This window comes from Parasteatoda tepidariorum, chromosome 3 (genome assembly GCF_043381705.1).
Source record: "Parasteatoda tepidariorum isolate YZ-2023 chromosome 3, CAS_Ptep_4.0, whole genome shotgun sequence".
NCBI classification, from domain to species: domain Eukaryota; kingdom Metazoa; phylum Arthropoda; class Arachnida; order Araneae; family Theridiidae; genus Parasteatoda; species Parasteatoda tepidariorum.
In genome coordinates this window covers 74,232,524-74,255,570 of record NC_092206.1, presented here as the reverse complement: position 1 = coordinate 74,255,570, position 23,047 = coordinate 74,232,524, and the positions used below count along the sequence as shown (strand labels likewise).

The window sequence follows — 23,047 nt, the reverse complement described above, 5'->3', positions numbered from 1 at the left end:
TAGGATCTCTTTAGTTGCTTAGCCTCTTTTAAAATTAAGTTGCCACAGGTCTCACAATTCTGAGGTACCCTAGCAATGTTTTATCCTTCTTAATAAACTAATAGTCAACTTTTATTAATAATGTATCATAAACATTATAAAAATTTATTAAATGTTTTATTATTTTGATACAAACTTGTGTTTAATATGAAAAAAACTAATTTTTAAAATACTTGTGACATGTAGTTGAAAAGAATCATCAATTCGATTTATTCTCATTAGGGGTAAAGTCGACTCTTTTCAAATGTCAAACTAACTGATTTCTTGTATGGAAAATTTTGCTTTTCCCCATGCTACTCAGTTTTAAAAAATGTGAAGATGTAAAAAAATTATTCAGATTTATTTTCAAAGGGTTAAAAACCTCATTTCTTCCCTTCTCTGCACATTTGAATTTAGTGATATTTAGAAGTAAACTTCCTATAACTTTGCATTTCCTCAAGATAATTGCAATGGTTTAAGTTTTGTCTTAATAAATCATGACAGCACTTTTGAAATAAAAAGTGATTAACTGGTATATGAAGAAAATTAGCTTGATTTTCTTATGTTATTTAGTTTCATATAAAATAGACAAATAGGATAGATTTTTCTGATGTTATGTGTAATTTAAGTGTTTACTACTTCCTTGTCACACATATGTGCTGCAATGGCTCAGTGATTAGAAGCACTGAGCATATTGTGAAGAACTGGGGTTTGATCCTCAGTGGGGGCTTGAAGTTCAGTCACAGATATATCAATTCTCTTATCACTTAACAAATCTCAAAGAACTGTTTTGATTAGAATGACAACTACTTCTGAAATTGTAAATATTTTTCTTCTTTTATTAGTTTAATTCTAGATTTGCACTACTCTCCTGATATTTAAAATTCTTTTAGTTATTTCTTTTTTGTAACAATAGTCATTAACTTGCTTCTATTTTTATATAGGCATGGCGAAGGCTACATTTTGTTGGGTTTTTCTTCAGGATTTTTCATTGTGCTTTCAACTCTTCTAAAAGAAATTGGCCAAGTTAGTTTCAGCCTTTACTTCTTAGAAAATGATATAATTTTTTAGTAGAATTTCCCATTGTTAATAATGTTTTCGAATTTTTTTTTTCTTTTGTGAAAGTGATTTTTTAAAGATATTTATGTATTATTTTTATATAATATGCATTAATAATGCCTTCAAAAAACAGAGTGAAGTAAACTCAAATGGAATTAACTTCATTTATTGATGAGGCAAACAAATGATTAATTTTACAGACAATAGATAAATGTTTCAAAAAATTAGCTGAATTATACAGGTGAAATAGGGTTATCAAAATTCTTTTGTAGTCAATTTTATTCTTGTAACTATGAATAATTGTTTTACTCTCTGTTGTTCCTGCACAAATTGCTATTTTATAATTTAATAATAAAATATAATTAATTTTAAAGTTAATAATTTTTTTAAACTAATTTTCAAATGTATTAAAATGTATTTGGTTCAAAATTATTTGAAACATTATTATCATTACAAAATATTACATGTTTAGATTTTTTTTTTTTACTATAAAAGTTTTGCAAAACTTTACAAAAAGTTTTAGTAAAACTTGTTTTTCTTCAGAAACTTGCAAATTAATTTCCTGTGTGCTTGTATTTTATATTCATGTGTTTTATTTTTGATTTTTCAGGAAATGTGCCATGTACAGTGCTTTAAAAACCATCTTATGCACATGTCATTTTGTTATGCAGAAAAAAAAGTTGTTGGTTGTGGAGATGATAACAGGTTCCACCTTATTTTTTGAGTCAATTTCCTTGCCTTATAATTTAAAATGGAAATGTGCAAAATAACTGTGACATTTTCCTTCTTAACTAGTTTGAAGTTATTAATTTTGTTAAAGGATATCAGAAATGGTTTCCAATAGTAAAATGGAAAAAAAAAAGCTCTTCAAACAACTTTTATGTAATTTGAATCCATCAGATAGTTTAAATTTTAACCCCAAATTTTCTTTTGCATATATTTTTAAAAGACCAACTGTTTTGCATTTTTATGCTCAAAATTTGTTATTCTTATATAAAAATATAAAATTTTTGATTTTTTTTTTCGTTTTAATTATTATTATTTTTTTTTTTGTTCTAAAATGTTTGTTTATTGTGTTTTTTCTTGTAGCCATTTAATAATATAAAAAATACAGTCAAGTATAACTACTATTATTTCTAATTTTCTTTTAAAGCTTTGACTGTTGCTTGACTGTTTCTGCTCAATTAAGATGCATTAAAATTTACAAATTTTCTTAGAAAGGAAAAAAGAAAATATATACTTTTCTTTGAAAGAAATATAAAGTAGTTAATAATATAAATTTTATGCTTCTACTGCAAGTGTCTGTAAAATTGAAGTATGATGGATGATTGATAATTTACTGCAAAATCATTTTGAACCACCTTTCTTTATGATCAAAACTTCNAATATGTACTTTTCTTTGCAAGAAATATAAAGCAGTTAATAATATAAATTTTATGCTTCTACTGCAAGTGTCTGTAAAATTGAAGTATGATGGATGATTGATAATTTACTGCAAAATCATTTTGAACCACCTTTCTTTATGATCAAAACTTCAGACAATAGAATAGTATAAAATTTATACCCTTTTGTATTAATATTGAAAATTAAGTTTTTTGGAACATTCTATTTTTGTCTTGACTAATGTATTAGATGCAACTTTAAATTTCTCCTGGATTTTTTTTTATGAAGCATTTTTAAATTTTATTGTGCTTTAAAAAAATGTTTTTCTATTGTTACAGCGTTTTTAAGCCCATCCTCTTGTGTTTGTAGTGTAAACTCTGTTTTCATTTTAAAGTTTTTAGGAAAAAATTATACTTTCTCTATATTTTATTGGTTTTACAATGGTAGATTTATTAACTTTAACAAAAACGTAGCTTACAAAGTACATCACCAAATCTGGTGAAATGAAAACGTTTTTTTTTTTTAATCTTCTGCCCGTAAATACATTTAAAGAAAAGTTTTATAGAGCATTCTAATTTTTTTAAGTAATGTATTAAGTGTAAATTTAGTTAGCAAATCTTCACAGTAATTTATTCATGAAACTGTGCTTATAAACAATATACTTTTCTCTTGTTTCAGTGTTGTGAAGACCGTCCTCGTGTGTTTGTGATGTAAATTCTGTTAACTCATTTAAATGTAAGTGATTTTAAGTACTAAATACAAACTTCTGTTTCTTTATATAGAATAAAAACATATGATTTAAGAAATTTGCAAGAAATGCTGCAGATGATTTCTGTTGAGGATGAGCAAACGATTGATGGCTTGCAGTGGAGCGATGATGGCCAGTTACTGGCAGTGTCAGGAAATGAAGGAAATCTTCATGTCTATTTGACTAAACTGCCCGTTTTAGGTTGTGGTTACAATCAAAAGTTAGCCCATCTAAGTTCATTGTATGAAGTATCTATATATTCTGCGAGGAAAAAGGTAACATAAATATTTGAACCTATGCACTGTCACTTGCAACCTAAAGTGCACTTGCATGGCTATTAAACAAGTATGAGTAATTTGGAATGAGTTTTCATAAGGTACACATTTATTCATAAATGCTTTACATTGGGCTTTGAATGCAAGCTTTTCGTATTTCTACGAGTTTGTTATGCTGTAAAAATATCTTTGTTATAATGAATTTTATCTACAGTAGTTTAGAATATAATTTTGATGCCATTTTTTGGATAGTGTCTATTAATGTTGTGTTAATTTTTAACTATATAAATATTATTTTGGATTACATTTATAATCAAACCTGTACTCAGGGAAAAGAAGATGAGTACAATTGTTCTTGTGCCCAGTTAAAATTTTGAATGAAAAAAGTAATATTTTCTAATGAAGCTTCTATGCATGCTTTATAATGAACTAACGTATCAGAAATGCTTTTTCTGACATTAGTGCTTACTGTCTACTTAAAAATAATTTATTTTCTGTTAAGTCAAGGAGATAGAAGAAAATTTAGATAAAAATAAAATTTAATGCCAATGATTTTGCATTCAACCTTGTAATATTTAATAACATTTATCTTCCATGCATAAAAAATAGCCATTTAGTTTAATAACCTGATATATCATTCATAAGTTGTTACAAAGTTTGAAATAAGAATTTTTATATCTTGATGGGATTAAAAAGACTGTGAACTTTCTAGGAAGGTTGATCATAAATCAGTTCTTTCAATGCAGCAAAAGCTCAGTCAGCTAATCTTTTTTTGGTTTGAAAATCCAAGTCAACCAACGCTAATTTCTAAATTATTATCCTTTTGCAAACTGATTATGCTTTTTGTCATTTCTTAAACTAGTATTATCTGACAGGGATAATACTGCTAGTGCTTTAAATAAAAAAATAAGGAATGGAACTCATTTCAGCGATTCAAAAAATACCTTTCAATATGATTTTGTTAAAATGGCGTATGTATTCAAAACCTCAATTTGTGCATATAAGTTGGTATGGCAACCATTCAATTGTGCTGTCTGAAAATATCTTAAAAACACAGTGTAGCATTAAAGTAAACCTGTAAAATTATTTTTAATCAAATGATGCTGCACCCTTTTCTTGCTTCACTTACCAACCTGTGGGATTGTTACACAATCATATTTATTTCAGATTGTTGAAGCAAAATTAAAAATTAGTAAATTAAAATATATCAAAATTTTTATTCTACTGGTACAGATTTGCTTCCTGTTTAAGTTGGAATTAAAATTTAAACCATATCAGTTTGCTCAGTTATTATTGCAACTTCATTTACAGTTTTGTTTTTCAAATTCTTTTGAATTTTTGGCAAAGTTGTTGAATATTTTTAGTCAGGAAGATTATTTGGCAATAATACGAAAAGTTAATTTCTAAAAATACTTCACACATTATATTAAGCTTATTATAAAAAAAAGTAAAACTTACTGTTTAAAAATCGTAAAACGTTAAATAACCCTTTAAATATATTTATCTTGATATAGTGTTGCAAATAAAAGAACATTATTAGATTGCATTTAATTAAGGAACACTATTTCAAGTTTTAGGTCTTTAATTTGGAATAATAAACCAAAATCAAAAATGTAATTAACGCAAAAAAACAAAAATACTGAAAATAGATTAAATATCACAGTAAAATATTTTTACATTATGGAAAAATAAATAATTTACTGTTAAAAAATGCCATAATAACTTTTATTAATTTTATGCTGATGTCAACCAAAGAAACATGGATCTTTATAGTTAATTAAGGGATAGGATCTCCTCAGTTGCGGGGTTAATTAAGGATTGTATTACACGTTTTTTCTCATCAATTAGAATACACTATTAACAATGAGATTACAATTTCGACTATTTTCTTTTCATGCTATTAAGAGACGCAAATGAAGCTTGTAAATGTATGCAACATGACTAGAAACCTTCAGTAAGAGTAATTTTAAGCATATTCCAATATATAATATAATTTAATTCTATAAATAAATAACTTTTTTTTATACAATTTCTCATGTGTCACTTTGTTTTTCCTGAAAGGACAGTCATTTAAGATCAGTTCTACGCATGCTTTCATTTCAATTTAATAAGTTTTTTAAATAACTGACACCATTTAAACCTGATACATTTTATTTAGTTTCATTACAATTTTTATGTGCATGAGCAATTAATTATTTTTCTTTTAAAGTGTTGTTTTTTTCATTGTTCTAATTAAAAAACCTTTCTGAAATTGCTTTATTTTTTTATAATGATTTTAAATAATCATCTGCTATTAATAATCACATTTCTATTGTATAAAAAATAAAAATATCCAAAAAATTTAACCATTTTTTTAATTTTTAAGTGTTAAATTTTTAGTTTTTAAATGTTTTAACTATTAATTAATTTATCTTAATTTATAATTATTAATCTAATTAGTTACTAAGTAATTTATCTTTTTTCACACTCGATTCCTTCTTTAATAAAAAAAAATTCTTTAAATTTGAAAGTATGTAACAATTTATTTTAAAATGCAGTAACTTCAAAAAATAATATCAAGTTTTATAGTTTTTGACTTTATTACAAAAACTTAAATTTTTATTTCAGAATGAAGTGACAAAGCTAAAAATTGATATAGAGCCAAAATTTATAGCCTTGGGTCCTTTTCATTTAGCTGTTGGCATGAATAACAGAGCTTGGTTCTACACTTTGAATGATAGTGGTAAGAAAATAGTTGTTGAACCAAGTTACAGGGTGTGGCAAAAAACCTGGGCAAATAATTTTTATTATACTAACTTTATTAAATATGAAAAATTAATAAAATATAACAACTTATAATAAAAGTAGGCTTTAACTAATAAGTAAATTTAATTTTTTCAAAGTGTTTGGTGTGCTTATTTAAATTTTCAGCAATGGGTTACAAGGCCTTTAACCTATCACATTCCTGCGGAAGCAATTACTTTACGGGGTCTAAAGTTTTATTTTCAACGTTTAAGTGCAGAGGAAACGAACGTTTTCCTTTCTTTAAACAACTCTAAAATAGCAGATCTTTTGTTTGCCATAGTAAGAAAGCCAAAACCACTATTTAAATTAATATATATATTATAAAATATTTTATAATTAAAGTGATAGACAGAAGAAAATAAACACACAAAGTAAAAAGAAATTAGTTAACTTCAATTTTATGATGCAGTAACTTAGTGCAAGTTTTATTTTTGCTGTATTCTATATTTATACATATATATCCTGTATTTAAAGTATATAATTTCAAAAAATTATGCAAAGTTTTAATTTTCTTTTATTAAATTAAAACATCTTTTACAAGTAAAAGTCAAATTCGGTTATAATGATTCTAATCATTTTAATTGTATCAAGTTGTTATTTGCTAGTTGTTTTAATTGTGTCAAGCAATTTTTGAATCTTTTTTACTATTGCGTCTGTTTTTTTTTTTATCTGTGGGCTTATTTCTAAATTATTTTTATTTATTTTTCAATTTCACCTAAGCAATGCATTGTATTTCATTTTTGAATTGAGGTCCTAAAAATATTCCTTGTACAAGAAAGGACACCAAAATATAAGTAGGTGAGTTGTACATGGTGCATAGCGTTTTTAAAAAGTGCTTAAAGGTGCTTATTGTCAAGTTTTGTTATTAAAAAGCCCTTAAAGGTGCTTTTGTCATGGGATATTTTTAAAAATGGCTTAACTTTCCCGTTTCGAAAATGTGTTTTTTCCCCGTTACCATGCCGATTTCCGACACGTATTATGTAAAAGCGTGCTTTTCGCACTGTTCTATTCAACGTTTTCACAATTCATTTCATTGTACCTACAATCCATAGTGTGATGACAGATACGGTTCGTCACAAACTTATTCCCCCCAAAATGAACAAAGGGCATTGTAAGGAGTGTTACAAAGGAACACCTGCTAGTAAATGATGGTCAAGATGACCCACCTAACACGCTCAAAATGTTTCCCCCACAGAGTTACAGAGGCTATAGGGTTATACTTTTTAAGAGTATGTTCTGAATGCAAAGTCATAAACTTCGTCCGATCTAATATTTTAAAATTAGTTGCATTATTTATATTGTAATTAACTAATTGTAATTATTTAAATTATTTCCGTTGTTTATGACTATGATTTAACTATTACANTTCTACTTCTCGGACTAACGATATCGGACAAGTGAAAAAACAATTGCTTAAACGATCCGGCAACGACATTGTCGTTCACACATTTGTCGTCCGATTTTGTCGGTATCGTGTCGTGTAATGAAAAAGCGCCCTAAGGCCAAAGATCTTCACTTTGAAAATTTTTAAATAAGATAGTAATGTTTTCCTGTTTCATTGACAGTTTAGTCATTGACATTTTAATAAATAAATTAACGTTTTGTATTATGGGTGTAAAAATTATTTCTTGACACCATAATTATCTCACTTTTAACTTTAAATTCAGTTTAAAGTAGAACCTGGTTGCTTTCGTGCATAACAAACTATTTTTTCCTCTGTGAGAACTTGTGCAAATTTAAATTAATGTACCTTTAGTTAAATTGTTAAACTTCAATTAATTGTGATAAAGGTTTGTTTAAAGTGTCTTAAATAACTTCACAATTAATAGAAAATTATTCAGGTTATTCGATTCAATGATTACTAGACAGTCATCATATAGTATGAAAATATTAAATCATTGTTATTGAGGAAACATTAAATATAAAAATACTATTTATTAATACTATTTTAACTAATATAAATATTTTTTATATGAAAATACTTTTTATCTATTAATTGAATATGAAACATTAAATATTGTGGAACTTTCAGAAAAACTTAAATTAAAATTATTTAAACTTTGTTTTACTTACTCATGTGTATAATCATTCAATGTGAGTATATTTTCTTTCAGGAACTGAACTTCTGTATGACAGGGAATATCTAAGTACAGTTCGCAGTTTATTTTTAAATAGTGATTATGCTTCAGCATTAATTGATGGAAAAATTCAACTTCACATGGTAAGTTCGTATTGATACATTTCATCGAATTTATCCTTAATAATTTTCTCTCTGGTGAATTAAACCTCAATTAACTTTTGCATGCACTCAAAAATTCAATAGTGATTATAAATTAATATAAAATAAATTATGTTTTATTATGTATTAATTTTTTTAGGGCATAAGAAAATAAATATAAAAATTTGTAATTTATGGTTATTATGGTATTAAATATGTTTATATTTTGTAACTTTGTTTTAATTATTGTTGCAGTGTGAAAAGGTTTTTCTTATTGCAGTGTAAAATGTTGTTTTTCTTTTTGCAGTGTAAAATGTTATTAATCTTGTTGCAGTGTAAAATGAGCTATAATTGTTTATGTTTATGGTTTATCATTGTGTTTTTTAATGCAGTTTTTTTAATTTGCTACAGACTACTTATTGACTAAAAATTATGTCTATGCAATATCCTATAAGGTAACTAATAATCTATCTATGTTTTTCCTTCAATACAGAAAAGGCTATATATTAAATTATGTAGTTGCATTATTATAAGGCAAATAATTAACTAAAATTTTGATATTAAAGAGAGGAGTCAGATGTAAACTCTTATACTATTTTTTCATTTTCTTGGAGTTGTCATCATATAGAGATCATGATCAGAAATTCTTATGATCATTAAAACAAAATCTGCTTGAACAATTTAATATTTTTAAAAGTCAAAAAAGATTAATTACATTATAATTTTAAAAATTGGTTAAATTTGTTTATATAATGCCTCGGTAGTAGATGAGATGACCAAAAATGTGTTATAAAATTGCCTGCTGAAGGAGGAAAAAAAGTAAATAATTCTTTTTCCCTTTCAAATCTAAATTTCAACTGATTTCAAAACTTTTTAAACTGTAAATGAATTGTTCAAAGCCTGATTGTAATTCAGAACTCAATAATAATCTGGTCATATATTTAAATAGATAGATGAACCAAATGTTTCATGCATGGAGAGGGAATCAAGAATTTTTCCAGATCCAGACCAAAGAAATACTGTTATTACCTGCCATGCATTGACTAATGATTTTCTTGCATTTGGAACAGATGTAAGTTTTTTTTTTTTTTAATTTAACTTTCAATAGCATTTGGACTAATACTATTTTATTATCATTTTTTCCCAAACATTTCCAATTAAATTTTATACCATTAACTTAAATTAGAAATGTTGGATAAAGTTTGGTTTGATTTAAAAAATATTAATTATGATATTTATTTAGTTTGAAATTAATGATAGTATTTAAGGTATTTCACTACTTAAAAATCTCTCGCAACCAGGTCAAAGAGTAGAGGGGAGTAAACAATCCATAGCTCATGGAGACTTCTGTCAAAGTCCACCGTAAAACTATTTCTGCTATCGTAACTAAAAAAATTATTTTTATCATGTGGTGATGCTGTCCCTGTTTAAAAGGCAATAAATTCCCAGAAAAAGATGAGAGGTCGTATCATAAAAAAAAACAAGATCTTCAGTCAATTACTTTCTCTGCACTGAGATGTACCCAACCTATGTGGAGATACAGGAGAATAGCAAAACTAGATAGAGACCAAATTCATTCAAAAACACCTTCCTTTTATTGAAGAACTATTCTAATTTTTCAACATCATTTTTTTAAGAGGCACTGGAATTATCATGAATACCATCATATATTTTAAATATAATCTTATTCCAGTTTAAATTATTATAAAGCGATTTGGTTGACGCTCAAAATTTTCTTTACCGTTAATTGTATAAAAATAAAAATGCCTATCAAAAATCTGAAAACTAATAACTGTTTAGATATCTTTAAAAAAATTGTTAATTGCAGAATAGTATTGGCATAATTTCGTGAAACAAGATTGATAGGGAATCTAAAATACTGCTCTTTTTCTATATCAAATTCTGCTTGGCTGATGGTCTTTTATTTTACATGTAACAAAAAATACTGCCATATCAAGTAATTCATCATCAGTTTATTTGTGTAAGTTAAATGAAAAGGATTAAAAGCATATTTAGAATTTCCCCTCCGCCCCTTTTCCCAGTTGAATTCAGTTGAGAGAGGAATGGCCTCTTAATGGTAGTGGTTAAAGCGCTGTACTGTCATTGCCTGTGTTCTATCTCGGTGAAGACCTAGCTTCAAATTGACTACCTAACTTCAGATTGAAAGATACCAGCTTGCCTGGAAAATAAAGGTGGCACTTTGCCACCATCATGCGATGAGTCTCAAAATTAAGAAGTCATTAAGCAAGTAACTATCGCTTACGTGCTGAGTCCAGCATCTAATACTATTAGTTGTTATAAACATTCTCTGCAGTAGGCTTAAATTTTAAATTTGAATATTATTTTGTACACAACAATCTTTCTTCGATAATTTTTTGTTTCAAATTGTTTCTTAAATATTTGCAGTTCTATAAGTTTTTTTAAAAAATTAATTTTGATTTTTAATTTTACGTAAGATAGAGGATTGCTATATTACTGATGTGACTCCATTAGTAAACTGTATTATATTGAATTTTATAAACTTTTCCAAGTCTTGTACGAAATTTTCCGATCAATAATTTGTGTGTTAAGGTATTATAAAGTATGCATGTTAAACCTTCACCCAGTAAACTTTTGTTTGTTACAAAATATAATATATAGTTTCATCACATTTTTGAATATGTTATATTTCTGATGAAATATTGCCCCGCATATCTAAAATATAACCTGAAATTTTGTCAAAATTTTCTTGCAAAACTTGGAGAATTTTATTAACAAACTGAGCAAGAACCCTGTAATTCACTCAGTGTCATAACAATTAGATGATGAAAACAATCATTTAACTTTTATAAGACATTTTTTTTTTACTTCTAAGGTTCTGTGACTCTTTAAATTAATCTGATTTTTCCTTTTTTTTTTTTTTAGACTGGTTTAATCCATCTCTTTTCACTCATGGAATGGGAGTTTTGTGTGTCAGTACAGCATCCTCAAAACACAGGCGTTAAAGAACTCTATCCTGACTTTTCAGGAACTCGTTACCTTATAACAGATTCAAAGAATTCTGCCTACATTTACAATCCTGTAACTTTTATTATATTTAATATTTTTGTCCATTTGTAATATTTAAATTTAATAATTTTATTTTATATTTTATGATATGATTATGGAGTAATGCTTGTTGATATTATGTATATTTGTTGTTGTTTATTTACATCACACTAAAGCTACACAATGGGCTATTGGCAATGGTTTGGGAAACACCCCTGAGGATGATCCGAAGATATACCATCACAATTTTGATCCTGTGCAGAGAGGATGGCACCTCCGCTTCGGTAGCCTGACGACCTACGCAAGAAGTTGAGCACTTTGCGGTTGAACAATTTAATGAGACCAATACCACACACCCTTTGTCCCTTCATAGACTGATTCAAGTGTTGACTCGCCCTCACACTGACCGTAGCCAGTGAGGCTTGACTTTGGTGTTCTACTGGGAACCGTGTCTTAACGATCAGTCCACTGCGGGACGATATTATGTGTAGAATCACTGAACTTGGTGAATCTTATTAGGGAACATTATTGTTTGTTCAATTCAATTCAAAAAGGTATTTGTGACAGTAAGATATTCAACTTAAACTTTAAGTTTGTAAATGTAATTTTAAAACTGAATTAGAATATCTTAGTGCACATTTGAGATCAGTCGGGGCTCAAAGCGAACTCTGGCTTGTTTATTAAAAAGGATTTTGGGCGGGCTCAGACTCTTAATAAAATTTTCTAAACTTTTACTACTTTTAAACAAACGTTTCGTTCAGTTATTTAGTACATAAAATGTATAAGGTGTAAAAAGCCCTTCTTTTTACTGCTTTATTGGTTAAAATAAATTTCAGTTAATATGGTTTATGCACTCAGTTTGTTCAAGCATGCAAGAAATCGGAAGGGAACTATTGAGTATGAAGAAATTGAAGTTGTTTTATTAAGAGAAACTAGGAACAAGAATTGCAGTTCAGTATAAAAAGTCCTATTGTTTACTGTTATGGTTGTTAATGCAAATTACAGTTAACACTACAATTTTTTTGATGGCCTGTAGCTTTTATGAGTGCAATAACCATATACAAATATAATAAAAGTCCTCTCCCATGTGATAGAATGGGGAAAACTGCATGAAACTATTTTAAAAATTTCTTTTAATTTTCAACAACAATTTGTAAATCTGAACTTAGATTTATCTTACACTTGTCCTCTCAATTATTATGTTTTGTTGCTTGAATACTCATTCTGATAAATCTTATTGTATCTTTATTGTGAAATGAGTCACGCATACATTACCCATACATGGCCAATCACCTTACCCCATCTTTAGGGCTCTATCTTTTTACAGCCGTGATAGGAATGCCAAGTAATTTTAACTCTGGTCAGATGACATACTCATCGCCTGAACTGGTACCTCTCTCTTCAAACTTCTACACCACAACCAACAAGAGGGCTTTCAGCCAAGACAAATTTAACGTGTGCTTTTCTGCTGATACATACTGTATTAGTGTTGATTGTTTTGTCGGCTGTCAGGTTTGAACTCACTACCCAAAGATACATACCCGAGTTTACTCTGGATAATCAGGGGAGCTGTTAGAAAAAGAAGTATTTTCACATGTGTAGCTATTTGTGATAGCTCTTAATGTTAATTTGTCAAATTTTCTAGGAAAAAAAAATTTTTATACCTTTTTTTTAAAATAAAAATCTTACAGTGTTTAGTGATTCTGTTTTATTTTGCAGATGGAGAGTAATTTATTGAATGTACCTAAATTTTCTTCAAATGTTTCTAAAATTCTGTGGAACCAGTGTACAATTTATAAGGTAAATTTTATTAAATTCTTTTTTTCTTCTTATTTTTTAGGTTCCTTTGTTTTAGATTTAAAAAACCCCATTGTTTAATTACTTTTTTTCAGGGCATTTTTATTGCCTTTGACGAAGAGAGAGCTAACACTTATCTTTACATCTGTGATAGTTTAGATGGTAAGTGATTTTCTAATTTTTTTTCTGATCGCATTTGAATCAAAACAGAAAGAACAAACAGAGTATCACAAATGAAAATAGTTGCATTGTATAGTTGTTTCAATACTTTAAATGCTATGCAAAAATTTATCTCTCTTTCATTCATTCACTTTGTTAGCATTCTTTCTGCATTTTGTCAAACTTGTTGTTAAGAATGATGCTTATTAATAGCATCTAACAGTTGTATTCTCTAAATATCTTTACTTCCATGTGTTGTGTTTTTTTTTCTGTTTTGGCCTTATGCAACATGGACTTAGACATAAAGGTTTGCTTTGCTTTTAGCCATTGTAGCCCTTTACCCATTCATCATGAAATTCAAGAACTTGAGGTGTAGAAGTCTTTGAGGTAACATCAAATGAAATGATAGTAAGAAGAAGTGAGCATATTGCTCAGTAAAAGTCCAGACGACAAATTGAAGGTTTGGAAAAGCCTAGGGATGATGAAGAAAAAGTGCTGTACTTAGTTTAAAAAAACATTTCGCAGTTTAAGTGATTATTTTTCACAATAGAGAAGTTAGCATCACTAGATGCCACTACTTACTTGAACCTGTAGACTGACAGCAAAGCTTAGCTTCAGGAGTGACCCCTACTTGCAGTAATTGCTATGAATGAATGGGTTCACAAGTGTCAGCAAGTCTAAATGCTACTACCGAATACTGCCACAAAAATCACATTCTTCAGTCAATTCACTTCAACAATTCTTTTCTGATAATTTACGTTGAGTTTTCACTTTATCCGGGTCGAAAGACCACAACATCGTGAATTTCAGTCAGAAAAACGTTTATCAGTTAACAACATCTCAGAAGTCCTGCAGTCCCCTATACTTGTGACACGAAGGAGGAAGGATCATATTAACAGCATGATGAGGCTCTTCTGATGCCGTAATACATCATCCTGAGGAAGGTTGTGCAAGCCCCTGACTCAGCGAGCGAACAAGGCACGACTGTCTCTGAAGGGAAAATGGCAAATTAAGAATGCAACATAACTTCCTCTTCTCTTACATCATCATTTGTATTCCATTGAATGCTTTATTTTTTTTATTATTTAGAAGTGTGTTTTATATGTTAAGTTACTGTGATCATTTTTAAATATTCAGTTATGAAAAATGTATTAGAACTGAAAAAAAAATGCAATTTTTATTTTTAATTTTAAAACTTCAATGAGAAAAAAAATTACACCCTTCTAGAAATGCTTTTTAGCTTGGCATCTTTTTTTTAAAGCTTTGACTGCAGCATTTTAATCTGTATTTATAATTTTGTTGATGTTTAAAATTTTCCAATGCTGCTACATTGTTTGGAAATATTGTTTTCATAGAGCAACAAGTAAACATTTACAATATTTTATCACTCATGTATAAAATATAATGTATTTAAATTTAATTTCTAATAAAGTGAGTTATTTTCTTATATTACTAAATTTTTTGTTGTTTACATATTTCTCTCTCACTCACTTATTTTACACATTGCTGTGGTTTTTTAATGCATTTCTTTGTTAAACGTTTGTGTAAAATATTTCCTTAAAACTAACAATAGTGGGAAATGTAGATTATGTATATATTATTATAAATATTTAATGCACAGATATTTTTGAATCTAATATTTTAGGAAAAAATTTATTTTCAGGGAGTAAAGTTGAGCATTTAAATTCTTTTGCAAGAAATGATTTGATGCCAGCTCTGTTTGTAGAAGATGAATTGATATCTTTGACTCCAACTGGTAAAACATCTGCTATGCCGGTACCTGGACATCATTTGGATGCATATCATTATGGGCATGATCCAATCCAAGTAAGCAATGTTGAAGATTTATGAGATTATATTATTAATAATACATAATTAATAATAAGACAAATAGTTTTAAGAAATGTGTGAAAAAAGAATTTAGAGATGAAAATATAATTACACGCCAAGAAAAGTAAAGCTACAAATTATAATTTTTGTCCTTGACAATTTGCTAATTTTGATCTTCTTTCACTTTATTTTCTGTAATGTATGTTTAATAATTTTTTTTTAATTGATTTCAATTCTGTTTTAGATTCTTTTTCAAACAGTGCAATACTGAATGTATTTGCACTAGATAGATATATTTTTAAAAGGGGCTTTTTTTATTTATTTTTTAAATTTATTATATTAAAGGGAAGTCTGTCCTTAGGGAATGTGACTCTCAATAAATTCTAAAGAAACGCATTGCTATTTTCTGGGAAACCTGGTAGAATAAAATTGATATTAAAGGTGCTTTAGATGTGTTTATTTCTTTTATAATCATTTTGTGATCCAATTTGCACCATTAACATTTGAAATTTATTTTTTAAATAATGGTGTAAAGTGATTGAAAAATACACTCATCAAATGTTATCTTGAATAATCTTGCAATAACCAACAGAAATTAAAAAAAATTATTTATCTAATAAATAAAAGAAATTTAAAAAAAAAAGTTATTGAATGATTATTATTTTTGGATTTTTAGATTATCTCAAGTCAAGTTAAGTTTAAAATGCTTAGCTTAGAACAAACCTCTGACTCATGAGTCAAACACTGATATGTATTTCTACATATTTGAATGCAATGTAAGCTTAGCTGTAAAAATAATTTTCAAAAACAGAAAACGTTAAAATTAAGTAATATATGAGTCAAAATTTGGATTTAAATTATTAGAAATCGTCAAAATAAAAAGACATTGTTACCTTTTCTATGTTGAATAAATTTTTCCTACTTAAGAATTTAAGGTGTTAAGATTTGTAAATAATTTATTATCTTATATACATATATTGTTATATTTTTAAAATTATTATTATAATTTTTTTTAAAATGAGTAAACATTTTCTGTATAAATATATAAAAATTATTTAGAAAAATTTCTTACCAATTCAGTCATTTAAAAATTTGAGATAAAGTATGATTTCCGTTAATGGAAGGGATTGCTATTAGCAAATTTGGTAATGAATTACGAAAATATTTTTTCTTTCCATTGTACCGACCACCATTGTTTTAAAATTTCCTTCAATAAGTTAATAATTTTAAATTGATGAAAATTATCATTTTAAAGAAAATAATAAAAAATAAGAAGAAAAAAATTTCTGTTATAAGGAAAATACTTTTTCTTAAAATAGTCTTAATCAATGTCCTTGAAAATTTAATGAACTAAGCTTATTAGAGTACTAGACAAGTCAAAGACAAAATGATTTAATATTATTGATTTTTAAGCACTTTGAATCAAATATATTTTGTTATTTTCAAAAGAACAATCACTGTAAAACATTAAAATTGAATCAAATTTTAAATTTTATTTAAATCATTAGATAATCTTTAAAAAATTTAAAAAAATTCACTTGAAAATTTCTAATGAAAAGAATTGAAGATTTAATAAGATTATCATTTATATTTCGTGTATACTTGAAAATAAAATGTTTAGGTTCCCTAATTAGATTATTTCTATTAAAAAATATGGTTTGTAGTCGTACAATGTGTGCAAAATATTTTTTAAATTATTATATGACCTTGAAAACTTAAAAAACTTTTACTTTGTACTTTTACTTTGCCCCTTTTTTATGGGAGTTATGATTTATTGTATATTTCAAAATTATCTATTTTAAGTTACAGAAATAGATTATTTTAATTAAATATGTTTTATAATTGCAGGTTGAAAGCATTTTTCAATCAGCACTGAAGTTAAAAAGGTTTGTGAAGTTATTTTGAATTGACGAGCTTAGTAGAAGAAATCTAGAGGTTGCTTACAAAATGTTTGTACAGTGAGCAGGTTTCTTCTACTAAGTTCTTCAGCTGAATTATTCAATCTAAAGTTTTCATATCATGTACAGAAAATAAAGTATTTAGACGCTTCTTTTTTTAAGGTTTGATCAAGCTTATACTTTAGCTTCAATGCTGAAGTCCGACAAACATTGGAATGAATTAGCCAATATAGCCTTGTACAATCTAGAAGTTGAAAAAGGTTGAAACAATTTCGTTTCCTTATTTATTCTTATTTTACTGAAAATTTTGAATAGTTTTGAAGTAAGTGATTAACTGTAAATTTTGTAACTACATCAAGTGTTCAATACTGTAAACTAAATCATTCAACTATATGAAACAATTTATGTAATAAATCTTGCTAAAATAATTAGTTTGCAGAGATTTTTAGTTTTAAATTTGAAAAATTTTAATATCTGAAATCAAAAAAAAATTTTATTAAGAAAATTAGTTGCTAATAAGTTTAATTAGTGAAAGTATTTTTTCTAAGATAAGTTTAAGCTACCTAATTCTTTTAAATTAAGTTTAGGTTCGGTTCAATTTCAAATTTAGTTATGTATTAATACTATAAATTTCTGAAATTCACATTTATATTTGCATTGATTGAATTGTAAAAATATTATTTTTAGAATGTTAATTTTAATAGTAAAAATAACTGTCAGTAACAGAAAGTTTTATTATCTTATTACATTATCTATGGTTAGTTTAAATATAATGCTTTGTTTTAATAGCTGCTAGGATATTTCAAAAACTTGGGAATAGCAGTAAAGTTTTCGTATTAGATGAAATAAAGGTAAGATTTCTTCTGTTATATTTTATTTTAATTTTAATATTTAATGTATTAATTTTTATTTCCACTTATTTTATTTATAGTGAAAAACGGTATGATGTTTCATTGTTCATGATAGTGCTATTTATATAAAAATATTTTAAATTTCTTGTTAATTATGTCTTAAAATCATAAGGTTTGAATTATACTCAATTTGTGCAGTAAAATGTTAATAATAAAAAATTTTGATATGGTGTGACACCTGACAGTTCAGAGTTACTAAAAGTTTTGCGCTACCCAAAAAATCAATATATTTTAACTATTGAGTCATTCCGTAATGATGCGATTTTCCATCTTAGAAATCAAATCTTGCAATTTACTGGCATTGGACCTTTTCTTTTCTTTTTTCTGAAAAAAGTCTAAGGCTTTTGTCAAAAAATCAATAATCTCCCAGGCCTTTAAGAAGGAAATATAGAGTTTTATCATTAAAATTTAGACATATTTATGCGAAATGTTGATAGAAATTTTTTCAGAAGAGTTTGTGTCAACGAAGCAGTAATATATGTGTGGAATAGTACTATAACCAATGTTATACTACATATGTTACTAATGTTATACTACACCAGTTATACTATTATATTCATAACGCTATATTGTACATTTTGCTTATTTATTTTTTATATTTTAGTTTAAATTGTATACTTTATATTTGTTTATTTAGGAATCAATAAACAAATTCACTATTTTTAATTAAAAACTTGTGTTTTCTACAAAAAATTACTTTTTGCATCAATTTTGAGGCACCTTTCATAACTTATATGACAACAAACAAATCATTTATCCTCTAAATTATTATCCATAAGCATGTTGCTTAATTATTGTTTTTATTAGTGTGTCCAACATTTGATATTTTTGAAAAAAATGTATTGCTATTTAACTTCTTATTCCATAATGCAATGCTTATGTTAATGATCCAAGTTAGTATGGCACATCATAAACCACTGGTGGTAATCAAGAGTTTGCTTTATAATACATATTTTTTTATATGTATCCTGTGTGAGTTGTACATGCTTGAGTTTGTTTTTCAGGAAGTGGAAGACACAAAGCTTCTGTCTGGTCACATTGCTGAGTTTTTCTTCAAAAATTATGAACTGGCCCAAAGCTTATATTTAATGTCTTCCAAACCGTCTGCTGCTTTAGAAATGAGAAAGAATCTTTTCCAGTGGGAATCTGCCTTAAAGTTGGCTGTTACTTTGAATCCAGTGGAGGTGCCTTTAATATCTAAAGAATATGCTGAGCAATTGGAATTTACGTCAGTCTCTTCTTACTGTATTTCATTTAAAGTTTTTTTTGTGTTACATGATTTGCATGTGTTACATTGCATATTCTATGTTAATTTTTTTATGTGTTCATACATTTTATTATTCATAAAATGTAAATTTTCAATTGCAATAAAAAATTCCATTATTGCTTAAAAACTCAACTTAAATTGATGTTACTCTGTAACTATTTAGTCTACTCTTACCCTGTAAATTAAAAACATTTAAAGGGAAGTCTGTCCTTAGGGAANACTATTTGAAGTCTTTTAAGATGTTAAAATTTTACAGTAGTGTCTTGAATTTCCTAACCTGGCAAAATTCAGTTAGATGAATGTTTAGTTACAAAGAGTGAAGTCTACAAATGTTATGAGTTAATGGTTATCTATATTTATTATAAAAATTAAAGTTTTTATGCATCTAGATTTCGAAACAATATTAATATTGTAGCCATTTCTTTTCTTTTAACTATAGTTTTTTTTTTAATTTTTTTCATAGTATATGTAATTACAATAAATTTAATATTACAAATAAATTTATGTCATACAGGAATATAAACTAAAACTAAACTCAGCGGCGTGAGAGCCCATAGAGGGCCAAGGCCTACTGTGCCCATCTCAGTTTTCTTGACCTTCGGGCTCTGGGGTGCAGGGGCAGATGTTCCGGTTAGGTGGTCAGCCGAACGCGAAACCCCCAGTGTTTAGTTCCCAAGCATGCTTGGTACTCATTTATCGACCCACTGAAGGGATGAAAGGCTGAGTCATCCTTGCCCGGCCAGAGGATACAGGAATATAAACTTACTCAGTTTTATGAGGATATAAAAAATTAAACAGTTAAATAAATTTTGAAAATTTTAAGTTATTATTCACTCTTTTATTATGAAATTTTTTATTTAGACTTTTAATTAAAAAAATCTTTGTACACTGAAAGTTGAATTTAATTTTTAGGGGTGATATTACAAATGCTTTGCATCATTATGAAAAAGGACTCCAGATTAATTCAGATGATGACTATTTGGTTCGTATAATTGTAGTATTCTGATTATAATGCATGTACTGAATTTAGTATTTTTGATCCTAAAATTATTTTTTCTAGGTCAGTCATCAAACTTTAGTTTGCAAAGCTGGCATTGCTCGAACGTCTATTCGCTCTAGTGATTATAGAAGGTAACTTTTCTTTTTCTGCGATTTTAACAGATTTTTATAATTTATTGATATTAATTAGCACGTTTGGATTTATTGTTATCAATGCGAACTTCTTAAACCAAAAATATTGTATTTTATAGGATTTTGTGAAAACAATTATTTTTTTAGTATATCAATCTTTATGTTTTCTGTTCAACATGCAGTTGACTTATTTCCATGTTAAATTGAACACACAAACGATTAAATTTCATATTCTAACTATAGACTCATATGCTGAACCTGGCCTTAGTAAATATAAAATACCTCCATGGGAAAACAGATTATAAATTTGAGTACCATGGTTCTTAAATTAGGGGCTTGATATCTCATGGTTATCCTCTCATGTATCACAAATGTGGTGTTTATTCATCAGAACTAATTCAAGTATATTATGTATATTATTTAGTGATTTTTTTTCCAATAATTGATCTATTAGGTCGAGGTTGTTTTGATACTTGTTCTTGTCTTCTGAGTTAGGTTCAAAATTCCTACAAGGGGATGAAATATTAATGCAATATATTCAATTCTTTATGGGGTTTTGGCACTTTGTAAATACAGATAGATTGATCAATAAATATATTTAGTATGCAACATGTATACAGCATTAGAGATAGATTTGTGTATTTGATTTTGACCTTCCAAGAACTGAGCGCAGTGGCTTTTGATATTGGAAAGCCTCTAACAGAAAATTCGGAAAGATGGCTGGAACAAACGCTCATATATAATTAAAAAAAGTATTAATCATATATTTTAATTTTTTTTTCATTGAATACAGTATAAAGTTTAAAAATATCTGGTTAACAAAAGCATGAATAAAAAAATAGAACAAGATAAATTAAAAATAAAAGCAGGAGACAACTTATGGAACATCTGTTTTGTTAGTTAGTTGTTGATTTTTGATGAGATAATTTTTGGTTTTTGTTTTTGCATTTAAGGTTTATACTAACCCATTACAGGTATTTTAATTTTGTTTATTTTATGTGTGGTTGTCAAATAAATGTGTTTTTATAAAAAAGATCTGTTTCTTCAATATAGCTTACAACAGTGCTTTTAAAGTCTTATTCAATTTATCCTTGCAAAAAAAAATATAATAATGTGTTGTAAAAATTAAGAGTTTTCTTAACCCCTTAACTGCCGCGGGCGTATATATACGTCTCGGCCAGACGATGTGTTAACTGCCGCAGGCGTATATATACGCTTTCCCGAAGTACGATGCTTTGCATTGCGCTGCTATAAATAGAACTACACCCCCTACTTCAGAATGCAGTAAAATGGCCTTGAAAGTGTTTGCTTTGCGAATGTATTACTAATTTCGGAGGAGGGGGAATGGGAAAAGGATGTTATGGAAAAGTGATATCGTATTAATCGCTTGTNTCAAATTATTTATCGAATTAAAAATTATTCAAGGTAACACTGAATAATTTATTGTAAAGTAAACAGTATATAATAGTCATAAGTAGTTCCTCTATTTTGTAATTATTACTACCTATTAGTGACTCTTTTAACTATAAAATATTTAACTTCAATATTGTTTGTGTACTCAAATTAATTCTTTTATTTATTTTTTGTTCTTAAACAAGAGCATATTTCTTGTAAGATATTGTATTTACAAAAGAAAATTAGTAATTTTAATGTGCAGTTTCAAATTTTCATTTTAAGATGCATAATGTCTAATTCAATAATTGTTTTATGTGTACTAGTCTATGTATTTCCATAAGTTTAAGTTTTAGTCATTCAGTGTTAAAATATTTCTAAAAATATTTATAATTCATTCCAAAAAGACTTAATAAATTTCTATTCTTCAGAGGTATTGCAATAGCAGAAGAAATTGATGATCCAGTTTTATATCAAGAGTGTGCCAACATCTTGGAAGAAATGAAAGTGAGAAATTTTTTTTAACCTTTGGTTATAATTTATAATTCAATAAAATAATACTAATAAAATTTTGTTTTATAATTATTAAAGAACTATCAGTTTATTTTTCATTAGATTTCTTATATTTCTTAAAGAACTTGTAAAAATTTTTACAATAAAATAAGCATTTTGCCATTTTTGAATTTTACTAATTCTTATTATGCAACTATATAATGTACTTTTTTATAGATTTTTTGGTTAATTTGAAATTCTTCACATTGTTTTGTTTAGTCAAGGATTAGTTTCAGCAAGCATTGTTTCTTTACTAAAAATGAAACTAATGGGTTGAAATATTAGTTCATGAAAAAACTTCTATCAATAGCAATTAACACTCAGTTTTAAACTTTTTTTTAAGTAAATAATGCATTGTTTTTAAAATCACTATGAGTACACCTCATTAAATACTTTAACATAATAAAATAGTGTCTAAAATTTTCAATATAATAAAATAGTGTCTGGACCACTCTAACTGCTCCAGTTTGTCTCAAGAACCAAGGCTTAGCTAACAATGACATTATTTAGATGGTAATTTCTTCCTCCCTTATAAAAATTTTTAATATATTTTTTGTGGTTTTGAAGCTATTTCATGATTTTTCCAATCTTTCTATCT

General features: G+C 27.1%; 1 protein-coding gene across 1 annotated transcript in view; it reads left to right on the top strand.

Annotated features, from left to right (window-relative positions):
- LOC107445919 (intraflagellar transport protein Oseg6) overlaps positions 1-23,047 on the top strand; it is a 52,764-nt gene that overhangs the window by 10,677 nt on the left and 19,040 nt on the right. The window contains exons 8-24 of the mRNA XM_043042070.2: positions 963-1,044; positions 1,688-1,782; positions 3,243-3,483; positions 6,091-6,205; positions 8,382-8,488; positions 9,435-9,557; positions 11,390-11,545; positions 13,232-13,312; positions 13,405-13,471; positions 15,132-15,295; positions 17,147-17,184; positions 17,359-17,456; positions 17,986-18,047; positions 19,112-19,335; positions 20,287-20,356; positions 20,435-20,505; positions 22,329-22,404. Coding sequence (XP_042898004.1) covers positions 963-1,044; positions 1,688-1,782; positions 3,243-3,483; positions 6,091-6,205; positions 8,382-8,488; positions 9,435-9,557; positions 11,390-11,545; positions 13,232-13,312; positions 13,405-13,471; positions 15,132-15,295; positions 17,147-17,184; positions 17,359-17,456; positions 17,986-18,047; positions 19,112-19,335; positions 20,287-20,356; positions 20,435-20,505; positions 22,329-22,404 — 1,870 coding nt within the window. The remainder of the gene's footprint in view (positions 1-962; positions 1,045-1,687; positions 1,783-3,242; positions 3,484-6,090; positions 6,206-8,381; positions 8,489-9,434; positions 9,558-11,389; positions 11,546-13,231; positions 13,313-13,404; positions 13,472-15,131; positions 15,296-17,146; positions 17,185-17,358; positions 17,457-17,985; positions 18,048-19,111; positions 19,336-20,286; positions 20,357-20,434; positions 20,506-22,328; positions 22,405-23,047) is intronic.